Source organism: Sinohyriopsis cumingii, chromosome 6, assembly GCF_028554795.1.
Source record: "Sinohyriopsis cumingii isolate HCF-2022 chromosome 6, ASM2855479v2, whole genome shotgun sequence".
In the NCBI taxonomy this organism is placed as follows: Eukaryota; Metazoa; Mollusca; class Bivalvia; order Unionida; family Unionidae; genus Sinohyriopsis; species Sinohyriopsis cumingii.
In genome coordinates this window covers 79,373,492-79,386,587 of record NC_142966.1, presented here as the reverse complement: position 1 = coordinate 79,386,587, position 13,096 = coordinate 79,373,492, and the positions used below count along the sequence as shown (strand labels likewise).

The following is a 13,096-nucleotide window of genomic DNA, read 5'->3' as shown; positions in this document are numbered from 1 at the left end:
ATTGTAAAATATGGTAACATTTACTCTCTGGTTTCTCTTGACACCACCAAATTATATACGTACATGTATATATATATATATATATATATATATATATATATATATATATATATTTTACTGTACTATAAGAAAGTTTCATGGTGCATCAATTTTCGTGGTTTTCATTGTTGCTCCAAACTGCACATTTAAAGACCCAACAAAAAATTACCCACATATGTTGGTAACCATTGTTGCCAGTAGCATCTTCATTTTCTGTAATGGCATCTATAACCTATTTAGCAAATTAGTTGAAGAAGTGTGATTTTAATTCTTTGTAATCTTTATTCATTGTCAAGCTTAGTGATTTAAGCTGAAACAATGGAGTGATTCCACTATCTTTCAAATAAGTTGGCATCTTTTCAATTTGGTTGCATGGGTTCCTTTGATTTTGAGCATACAGAGCAAACACGATATAAATGATTGATCTTGACATGTGTTTGATTTGTACTCATTAAAGTGGTAGTATTGTTTTAGTGTTGTTGACCACATCAGCTACTGCTGTTATTCACTTGGATAAAAACATGGTGTAATTGTAGAGGATAAACCACAAAATTAATAATTAAATTAACAAGAAATTAAATGCCAACTAATATGCAAACTTTGACAGGCAAAAGCATGAATTTAGGTAGCCAAGAAAATGTCATATTTTAAATACAAAACCATGAAAATAGAGCCCCACAAAAATAATATTCCAGTATATTTTATTATATTTTACTATGGGTTCTCATTACGCACAAATGTTTCACCTTTAGCAAAAGATTTATGTGAGGTTACCACATTTAGAGACAAGTTTTAACAGACTGCTGGATACGCATGCGACATATTGGACATTTTCGAAAGGCAGGAGCACAGGCCTCACAGCAGACTAGATGGCCACAGGGAAGAAAAATTATTTGGATCTGATTCTCCATGCAAATTTTACATGTTGTCTGCTCCTTAAGTTTTTTGTTTTCCTCCTCAAGCTCTCCATAATCTGGAAAACAAAAGTTGGGCAAGTTGAAATGTCTGAATTCTATTATAATATTAAAATATTGGGCAATTTGAAATGTCTGAATTGGGGCCCTGAGTAGCCGAGTGGTCTAAAGCGCTCTCCATTATGGATCACTGCCATCTCACCTCTGTCTGCGTGGGTTCGAGTCTAGGATTCGGCCAATGTGGTTATGTGAGAAAGCTTGCCAGTAGCTTCTCATGGGTTGGTCGTTCTTCTCAGGGTTTTCCCGGATTCTTCCTCCACCATTAATACTGGCCGCCATACATAGCCTATCGTGTGCTGAAAAATGGCGTTAAACCCCATAACAACAATAACAACAACAAATGTCTGAATTCTATTATAATATCAAAATATTGGGCAAGTTGAAATGTCTGAATTCTATTATAATATTAAGATATTGGGCAAGCTGAAATGTCTGAATTCTGTTATAATATTAAATGTTAATAGCATAATACAGATGTATACAGCTGGATATCTTCCTGTTGACTCCAAACTGACTGAAATGAAGGTCACAGTCTGCATGCCCTTGAAGCCAACATCTTAAGTATAAACCTACATATATTCAAACCATTAGAACATGTCTATGATTGTGAACTTACAATGCAACATCTCAAATATGAAACACAAGGGTTTTAAAGATTACCCAGTTTCCCCCACTCCAATATCTGACTTCCACAACATTAAACAAAACTTTACCACATAACACTGCTGACAATGCTTTTGCAATAACAAAAAAATGAAACCTCATTCTTTCCATGCTTAAGGAGGTGAGGGAAACTTAAGCACATGGAAATATTTAACTAAGACCTCAACAGAACTTTTTGGGCAACTATAACTGAAGGACAAAAGGGAAGAACAGGAATGTTACACAGTGAATTGTTACACAATGAATTGTCTTTTGTGAGTGGAACATTCCATGTATGAAACCAACCAATTCAGGGGTCAAGAAGTATAAGCAAATTAAGAATGAGATTATAGACTGGTTACTACATTTGTATGAGAAAATATAAACAAGTTTTTCAGAGCTAATATAGTGCACAATGTGTGGGGTGCAGTATAACTTGGAAAAAAGTGAGTTCATATTTACACACACACAAATGCAATAAACATTTTATTATATACATATATTCCTCTTCTATGTAACAATGAATAATAAAAATAACAATACAAGAAAAAAATTAACTGAATTTCCACTAGATTCAAAAGTAAACGTGAAATCTTAGTTAAACAAAAACAATAACCATATTAATGCACACATAGTGCTGTCCAGTGACCTTTGAACTTGGTAGTGTATCACGTGTCAGCCATTCATTTAAAAAAGAAATCTCATTTTGGTCTACTTATTATTCAAATTTAAAAGTTATGTTGTGAACGACTGTGCATGAAACAATTTCTCCAGCTGGTATGGAATGGATGGATTTTGTTTTTCTGTTGATTCAAGTAAATTCAGATTTTCTAGTTGTGATGGACTGAAACCAGAAAACTTTAATTTGATGTGAAAGTAACAAATGATGCCTTATGATCATAGTGTACTTTATTCCAATAACACCTGTAAGAAACAAACAGGATTATTCAAATGCAGTCTTAATTTCTAATATGTTAGATGAATAAACAAATCAATTTGTTTCATATTCAGGATTTGTTACCGGGTGCCAATTTTGTTTTATAATAGTAATCTTTTAATCTACTGGAAAAGGGACAATAAATTGCAATAAAAATATGATTGACTTGGTTCAGGAGATTAATCATTTTGCAATGGAGGCTCCAAACTTTTATTGTTTGAATCATCCCTGCAATGTAGCATCACACAAAGAGTGACTTTACAATGTACATGCCAAGTGTCTGATATCCTGTTCATTGTGTGATATATGCAAATACATGTATACAGTTCATATCCATTCTTACACTTATATTTGGGATTATCCAGCCTAGTATAAGCCTTAAGAAAAGTCTGCAAATTCTAAACAGGTTGTCACCACCAAACAGAGCTGGATTGAATTTCTGAAATGTAGTGCATTTAAAGAAGAGTCCTTCGATGGGACTTATGCAATACTGAGTGAAGAGAAATTCAAAGAATTCTGGGTAAGGCTATTTCATTCCATTAAACTGCCAAGTGCTGAAGCCAGATTTTCAAATTAGCTGCCGTGGTGGACATAATGGATATCACCTCTCTGGTGGCCTAAGTGGTTAGAGCCTCTGCCTCAAATGCAGGAGGTTGGAGGTTCGAACCCTGGCCAAGTCATAATCAAAGACTTATAAAATGGCACTAGCAGCAGTGCAACACGAAACACCCTGTGCTGGTTACTTTTGTTTTTTGACTCAACCAAGCCATTAACACTTGAAGTACATGCTACCAAATATGGGATTGGGGCATGCCTTATGCAAGACGGTCACCCCATTCACATCCAAAAGCCTAACACAAACCGAAATAGGGTATGCTCAGATAGAAAAAGAAATGCTGGCTATAGTATTTGGCTGTAAACATTTTCATCAGTTGGTTTTTGCTAGACCAGTTAGGGTGCACTCTGATCACAAGTAGATTGAGTGAGGAAGCCCCTTTCAGCAGCCCCTCCATGCCTTCAACACATGATGTTGCAGCTTCACTAGTACAACACTGAAGTACATCATGTATGAGGGAAAGATTTGCCCATTAGTGATTATTTATCAAGACAATCACTTCCAGACACATACCCAAGACTGATCGAAGGACTCAACCTTAATTTACATACGATCAAACAACAGTTGTTTGTCACGGATTGACATTTAGAATGTCTGATGAGTGTTATTAAAATTGACCTGCAAATGCAAACCTTGATAAAGACTATAACTTAGGGATGGCCTAGTTCTCTTACAGGGATGAGCTATCTGTAGAAGATGACTTAATTTCCAGAGGTCAAAAGTTAATTGTACCTAACTGTATCATGCATTCTTTTGAAAATATTATGGTAGTGGTCTTGTCCAATATATATTATCATATTTGTATATCTGTATGACATCACAGATCTCACAGCAAAATAATAAAAGCCAAAGCAACATATCTCACACAAAAGGAAAAAATTCCAAAGCAGCTTCACAGTAAAAGGAATTTATGAAAAATAGCATACACCTCTATCTCTATAACTTGTGCTAGGATAACTTAAGAACCGGCTTGAAACATGGGTCAGGCATGGATCACATTTTTGTCCCAAGAAAATGCCAAAAGAATTGGCCTGCATTTAAATGCCAAAAAATGTGATCAAAACTAGTAAAGGAAACGTTTCACTCATTTTATCACTGAAAATGGTGGTTAGTTTCTGGAAATCTGATTCAACATGAAAATGTCAGTAATGCCTAACGGCAACAGCACTTTAAAAATAAATGCCAATTAAATAAGTTTTGTCCAGTGAATGCAAAAGTGAATGAATGCAAAAACAGAATATCTCACTTGTTGTAGTTCTATTTTTTAATTCAGTTTCACTGTACTGTAATCATCATAAATGCTATGTACCCTCATGTATATAAATGTGAAAAATGTTGTTGTTGTTGTGTGGTTTAACGCCATTTTTCAGCACACGATAGGCTATGCATGGCGGCCAGTATTAATGGTGGAGGAAGAACCTGGGAAACCCCAGGAAGAACCACCGACCCACGAGAAGCTACTGGCAAGCTTTCTCACATACCCACATTAGCCGAATCCTAGACTCGAGTCCACGCAGACAGAGGTGAGATGGCAGTGATCTGTAATGGAGAGCGCTTTAGAATACTCGGCTACTCAGGGTCCCATGTGAAAAATGTGAATCTACTGTCCCAGCTATGACTGTAATCATTTTTGAAAACCAAATTAAGTGCAGACTGTGTTTTGATCTCTGATTTGTGCAAGTCTTTCTTACATTGTTACAATCAATTAAAACTAGACCTGCTTTGTATGTTCATGTTAATTATGTCCTTGTCCAAATCAACACAAATAATTGTTGTTGTTGTAGGGTTTAACACCATTTTTCAGCACATGATAGGCTATACATGGCGGCCAGTATTAATGGTGGAGGAAGAACCCGGAAAAACCACGGACCCATGAGAAGCTACATGCAAGCTTTCTCACATACCCACACTGGCTGAATCCAAAACTCAAACCCATGCAAACAGAGGTGAAATGGCAGTGATCCATAATAGAGAGCCCTTTAGACCACTCAGCCACTCAGGGCCCCTCAAAACAAATAATAAAAAACCTAACAGTAAAAGGAATTAATGCAAAAAGCATCACATCTCACAGTAAAGTTAATATCAAAGAAAAAATTGCAGAGTAAATGAATCAATACTGAAACAGTAAGATGCCAAAACAGCTTATCTCATGATAAAATTAATGACTGTAAAAACAACATTTCTCACATAAAGGAATCATTGTGCTGAAACAACATATCACACAGTAAAAGGAATTAATGCAAAAACTGCACATCTTATGGTAAAGGAATCAATGCTAAAACAGCTGATCTCACATAAAGGAATCAATGCAAAAACAGCATATCTCACATAAAGGAATCAGTGCCAAGATAGCTCATCTCACAGTATAAGGAACTAATGCAAAACTGCATATCTCACAGTAAAAGGAGTTTATGTAAAACAGCATATCTCTCAGTACAGAAATCAATGCCTAAACAATAGACCTCATATTAAAGGAAATAATACCAAAAACATCTGATTGCACAGTACAGGAATCGAAGCCAAAACAGCTTACCTCACAAGAAAATGAATCAATGATAAAACAGTATATCTCAAGTAAATGAGTCAATGCTAAGACACCAGATCTCACATAAAGAAAAAATACCAAAACAGCATAATATCTCACAGTAAAGGAATTAATGATAAACAAGTTTCTTTTTACATTTCAGAGTTAAATACATGATTTATTTATGTACTTTAAGGAGTTCATTATGGGTTTATATATCACTTAAAAATCTGTCACTTGCAAGATACAAGAGCCTTTAATCTCAACTCATTTTTATCCACATTTAACTCTCATTTTGTGAATATGCAGTTGTTCAATTTGAGCCCTGTCTGTATAAAATGTCATCCAAAATATTGCTGTCAACTGCTCCGACCTAATTTCTCTGTCGTAAGGACCATACTCGGCAATGAGGCCCCAGCAGTGATATTGGACATTTTTACCAATAATAGTGGCAGTACTCACGCAGTGATACATTACATCAAAAAACATAAAACTAATTTGTTTTATTAATACCAAATATGCTTTAAATTATTCATATCATTAAAAGATTTGCCATCTAGTATCAAATATTTCAAGTAATGAAAAAGTTCTAGGTTGGGTGTACAATATGAAATTTGCAAGGGTGTGGTACATAAACATGGATTGAAAATCCATGTTGAACATATCCACCATTTAAATTAAACAGATTGTTAAAAGGATTGTTAAATACACAAGTTTTATGGAATTAAAGACTCACATCAAAACTGTACTAAAATGTACCAACACTATATGAATTCATTATTATTTTGCAAACCTTAAACTAAAATCAAAACACTGGTAACGCTACTGCTGTGACTGGTGAACAAGAAATACATTTTGATATCCACTAATAAAGGCAAAGCAAACTCTAACCCAAACTGTGACCAATTCAAAACAGCTATTTTTCTCCCACTAAATCTGCAATTCTTCTAAACAGTCTGCACAAGAGTTACCTTTATTTTCCATCTCATCAGAGTCTAAGGAGTGAAATTCTTCATCTTCATTAACGGCTGCAGCAGGTGCCTGTACATGGGCCCCAAGTCCCTCTGTCTGACCTCCTATAGCTCCACTGGGTCTCTGATCTCCCTGTTCTGTCACCTCATGACTCAGAGCAGCAGTCTGTCTCTCCACATTGCCTTTCAACATGTCTATCAGATGAAAGCAAAAAGATCAAAAGTGAACTGATTAAAAATTAATTGTTACAAATATATAAGTATATAATAACTAGACATCTCAAGCAAAGTACATCTTTAAGTCTTCAAGCTATATAACATTCCCTATCAAATATCACCATTTTCCTTACTTAATAAAAAAGGGATGTCTAAAATCCCTAACAGTGTTGTACTCAAATTCAGACAACTTCCTAAGAAAAGTCATTCACAGGTTATCTTTATATATCTTTGTGAGTCAAAAGTGTCATTAATATTTTAATAATGGTGGTGATCTGATGAAAGTAGAAGGCAACTTTAGTGGTCAGAGCGCTATCAAAAGCAACACATCCCATTAGAGTACAAAAGGTAAAGAGCGAAACCAACAGGTGGAAAAAATGCTTCCCACTAGAGTAGAAGAGGTCAAGAACCAAACCAACAGGTGGAAGCAACACCTCCCATTTGGGTAGAAGAGGTCCAGAGCCAAACCAACAGGTGGAAGCAACACCTCCCATTAGAGTAGAAGAGGTCAAGAGACAAACGAACAGGTGGAAGCAACACCTCCCATTAGGGTAGAAGAGGTCAAGACCCAAACCAACAGGTTTAAACGCCTCTCATTAGGGACTAGAAGAGATCAAGAACCAAACCAACAGGTGGAAGCAACACCTCCCATTAGGGTAGAAGAGGTCAAGAGCCAAACCAACAGGTGAGGCAACACATCCCATTAGGGCAGAAGAGGTCAAGAGCCAAACCAACAGGTGAGGCAACACATCCCATTAGGGCAGAAGAGGTCAAGAGCCAAACCAACAAGTGGAAATGACTCAATCCTGGATTCTGATGACATCTTGGAAGATTTACTGCAGAAAAATATGCATATATGTTTGCACCCACAGATTCTTACACACACACACACACACACACACAAAGAGGATACCAAGTCCCAAACTTATTATCTTCTTAAGAAAGTATGAAAGGCATAATCTGAACTTGATTGTATGCATTCCAAATAAATCATGAGAAACAGACACTTTCTATGTTGCTGAAATTTGCAGTTTATATAACAATACCACCATAGCAAAGCCTCCTGATTGGTTTATGCAAAAAACAACTGTAACCGCACTGTAAAAACACAGTGTCATTCACTGATATATGCCTCTGTGGAGATGGCTCTGAAGATCATTTAATCCTGTGAATTGATTAATTTTCTTGATTATCACCTAGATGTCTGTATTTCCAGTTTAAATCATAATGCAATATAAATGACTGGATTACAAACTGTATCAGTATACACTTCCATTGAGCAGACCATTTTGAAAGCCATGTGTTCCCAACTATGAGCGCTATTTGCTGAGCCTGCAAGTTTTAATTACAATAACAATTATGAGCAACATGTTCTATCAGCTGTGTTTCTCCTTATTTTAGGAACAAATGACAAGGATTGTGTATATGGTCAGGAAAAGATGAGAGTTTGCAGCTTAAAGGTAAGTAATGACCAACTTTTTAAAACGGATAATGTGGAGGCATTTGTGTCGCAAAGCTATTAGAAGTCCCTCCAGACTGGTTCGTGATAATGAAACATCTACTACACAATCTGATTTTCACCATCTTACTTTCATAAATAGCCAAAGTGAGCTCAAGCAACACTTTTTGTCTGTTTATGTAGTATAAGATCTGGTTCAGGCTCATTTAAGCGTCGTCTTTCAGCCATTACTAAACCATGTGGTCAGTTGGTTATGGTGTTCTTTTATAATATCAAATAATATTTTCAGTAAACAGTTTCACAATAATCAGCTAAAAGAAATTGACTGTTAGGGTTACCATATTGATATTGAAGAATTTGTACCAATATGAACATCAGTCTATTGGTGTAATATATCATTACACCACTGGGATCTATTTTCATATTTTGTGAATAATTAATGGCATTTTCATCAGTACAAAAAAAAGTCATTGAGTAAGGAGTCCTGTTGTAGACTGATGAAGGAGGCCCTCCTGTGGATTGAGGAAATGGTCCTAATTGAGTGGATTGGTGAAGGGGGTCCTACTGTGGATTGGAGATGTGGGTCCTTAACTGTAGAGTGAAAGGGGTACTATTGTAGATTGAGGATTAGCCTATTGTAAATTGAGGAAGGGGTCCTACTGTAGATTGATGAAGGGATCCCATCGTGGCTTGGTGAAGGAGGTCCTACTGTGGATAGGGGATAGGTGTCCTACTGTGGATTGGGGTTTGGGATCATGCTGAAGATTAATATGCCGTGAAATAGGTCCTATTGTGGACTGGGGAAGGGGAGGTCCTGGTTTTTTTATTAAATAAATGATCATTGTTTACTGGGACATTAAATATATGTTTTGTACCCAACAAGAAATAATGAATTCATATTGTCTTGTAATCCTATTGGCCTGTATCAATCATAATAATGATAATAGTATTGCACAAGATGCATGAGATTAATAGTGACAAGGAGTGTCCTGAATTCAGTAAAAAAATACCACCCATATTATTTTTAACACAGTAATGTGATTTTGATTGCAAGATCAAGCTTAGTAGTCATCAAATCTGGATCATTATGTGACGTTAAGTGTCAAGCAATGATCTTGATTTTCCGATGCTGACAGCAAGACTTGATCTAGCAATGGAATTAATATGATAATGATATCCTGATTATATACCTATCAATATTCAGATAAATTTATGTGTGTTTGTGTCTGTGATTTGGATTTTTAACATAGCTTTTAACAATTTTTCAGTCGTATCACTACAATGCCTGCAGTTTGACAGTTTATAGTGATGTCTAGCACTGGGGCATCATGCCGCAGACACGTAGCATGATGTCCAACCCAGTCACATTATCCTGACACCAGGCTGACCAGTCCTAACACTAATCTCCTAATGCTGAGCACCAATCAAGGCAGCTGTTAGAAACATTTTTGTAAATCTTTAGTATGACTCGGCCGGGGATTGAACCCATGACCTCCTGCATCCAACCACTAGGCCACCAGAGCGGTGGTAAATTTATATAATCTCAAAACATAATGGGAAAAAAATAAATTGCTTAAGATTTCAACCTTTCCTGATATGAACTTCATAATAACTCATGAACTGAATTTCATTTTTCCTTAACTGCTGATATAAACATGTTGTTGTTGTTGTAGAGTTGAACACCATTTTTCAACACATGATAGGCTATACATGGCAGCTAGTATAAATGGTGGAGGAAGAGCCTGGGAAAGCCCTGGAAAGAACTACCAACCCATGAGAAGCTACTGGTAAGATTTCTCACATACCCACTTTGGCCGAACCCAAGACTCAAACCCATGCAGACAGAGGTGAGATGGCAATGATCTGTAATGGTGAGCACTTTAGACCACTTGACCATTCAGGGCCCCTGATATAAATCTGAATATTAGTTTTATGAATGGAGCATATATAACAACAGTCACTCATTTTCACTACCAAGATTCACTGTTAATATGACAAGTTCTTCGATGTGTGGGAGCAACAGATTAATATATGTGATATACAGCTATTGTGCAATTGTCAAAGTTTGCATCACAAAATGTATCACTAGCAAATAAATAGGAAAGTTCATATCTGATGCCCAGCTGATAGTATTTTAATTATTTCTGATGGGACATTGTGAGAGGCTCCGAGGGGGACTTCACATGGGAATGATAGCATTATTACAGTTCTGTAAAGCAGGATTTAACAAATTGTTGGAACCTGATGATACATTTTTGTTAAAGAGAATGCGACTCATATTCATTTGTATGACAAGTGAAGCTATGGCACAGTTATTCATGCTTTTTCAGCTGTAACCAGAAATCCTCATGGAAAAAGTGATTCCATCCCCATTTGAGAGCAAGGTAACATGGAATCAGAAAACAACAGTATTATTATCTTATTTTTGGGATTCAAGGTCAATGGACATTCTTTGCTAGAAAAGTGACATGTATATATAATAATAATGAAAATCATTGAGGACATGAATAATAATAATAATAATAATGTGAGTGCCAAGTGTTGAAATAATCTCTGATATTTTAAGCAACAACAAGATTTGCATATTGGTTGTAAAATTGGAACCATTTTCATATAGGACCAACTTGACATCATAAGGAGTCTTTTAATGAAGATCAATAGGACCATCCATTACTCGAGGAGTAGCCATAATAAGATTTTCAAGCTGTCATATTGGACAGCGTTATTTTCAATTTGGAACACCTAGTTACTTTATAAAGGTTTTTTTTGAGAAACTTCATTTCAATAAGCTTTTCTAATTATGACAAGTAGGGACAAAATTTTCCAGATCCCCATATGGTGGCCATAGTGGAGGTCAGACTGACACCATTTTCTTTAGAATCAAAAAAACTTGACAAGAAGTCTTCTGGTGAAAACTCCATGTTGATAGGATGTGTCGTTCAGGTGGAGTAACAATAAGATTCACAAACTGGCTGCTGTGGTAGCAATACTGGATGTCAGATCAGCAGCATTTAAGACGAACTAGACATCATAAGAAGTCTTCCATTACAAACTCCATGTTTATATGACCTTCATGACAGGAGGAGTAGCAGAATAACAAGATTCCCAAGATGAATATTCTGTTGGCCATATTGGATGTCCTAAAGGCACCATTTTCATTTTGGCCCAGCCAGACCTTGGGATGAAGGAGTATGTCAAATTTCATGGCAATCCTTCCAGTAGTTTAGGATAATTGAGAACTTATTTAAACGGATGAACTGATAATGACTAGATGACAAACAACAGGACATCAATCATACAAAGTTTTCTACAGTAATAACTACAATAATAATATGTCATAATAAATTAAAGAAAATGAGAAAAATTCAATTTTCTGGTGAGTCCTTTCTCAAATAATGTAAAGAGTTTTGTCTTGGTATGAAATATGACACACTGTTAATCATGTCACATCAAGTTTTGTCTTTGTATGAAATATGACACACTGTTAATCATGTCACATCAAGTTTTGTCTTTGTATGAAATATGACACACTGTTAATCATGTCACATCAAGAATTATACCCCTGTATGAGTTACGTCACAGCAATAGTGTCACAGTAAGAGACAGGTCACCATTAATTAGGCAAGTGTGAGTTATGTGACATTAGGATTTGTCACAGTAGGAGTTGTGTCACAATGAGTTATATCAAAGTATGATATATATAATTTTTACAAGACCCTAAAAATTGCAAACTTTATGATTGAACTAAAAAAAACACAGAGTAATTTTAATTATGTATACTTCAATTCTGCCCTGCATCAAAGCAAGTCACCAGACAATTGACTATGTCTCCCCTGTATTACAGATCAACTGAGATAAATCTGCAATATATTACTGCAAGTGCTTAATGGTATGATCCAACCTTTCGGAGGGCACACTCTATTACTGTTTTTCTTCTAAGTCGTAGCTAAATATATTGATACTTATTGTATTTTCAGATAACCATATTTTGTATATTTTATTTATAGCACAATGTAACTAATGTCAAAACTTGAGAATTACTTTTTATGAGACTCAAGACACCTCACCATCAGCGAGGATAAAGTTCTCTGAGTAATCATTCAAAATTCATTTGATCAATTTGTTTATACACCTCTCACTCGATAACTTGTGCACAATGTGGCCAACAAACATAAACCGCACTATAAGTGAGGGCATGAATTACCGAGAGACAAAAATTAAACTAGCAATAACAATGGAACTAGAGGGCGCTTTAGTCAGGCCAAGTGCCACATTCTTACTATTTTTGTACAGATAGGGTACCCCTCTTTACAGGGCTCCCGTTCTTTTAACTTTGATTGGATAATTTCATGAATAGCGGGAACATTTTACGTGATAACCTGCGCAAAGGAAACTATTTGGCTTTTCTTTTAAACTATAAGTTATTGGTTGAGAATTTGATATGGTTCAGAGAATATTTTCATAAAAAGTCCACAAAACAAGTGAAATCATGGAGGGTTTCATACAGAAGAGGTTTTATTTCTTTGTCAAAATATAGAATGTGCCAAGAATATTGTGGTACTTATCTTTGTTTCATGGGAATAGGGTTGTATTATAACATACCCTCCATCTCATATTTAATCGGAAATGTGTCAGTTTTCTCCCTTGAGCATCTGGTAGAGGTAACAACCACAGAGTCTGACATTTTATCAATAAAGGACAACGAAATCTCTGACTAC

General features: G+C 35.8%; 1 protein-coding gene across 1 annotated transcript in view; it reads right to left on the bottom strand.

Moving 5' to 3' along the window:
* Positions 1-152: 152 nt before the first annotated feature.
* LOC149797294 (uncharacterized) overlaps positions 153-13,096 on the bottom strand; it is an 88,567-nt gene continuing 75,623 nt past the window's right edge. The window contains exons 8-9 of the mRNA XM_089962012.1: positions 6,704-6,898; positions 153-1,012 (exon numbers count right to left, since the gene is read on the bottom strand). Of these exons, the coding sequence (XP_089818138.1) occupies positions 819-1,012; positions 6,704-6,898 (389 nt within the window). The 3' untranslated portion in view covers positions 153-818. The remainder of the gene's footprint in view (positions 1,013-6,703; positions 6,899-13,096) is intronic.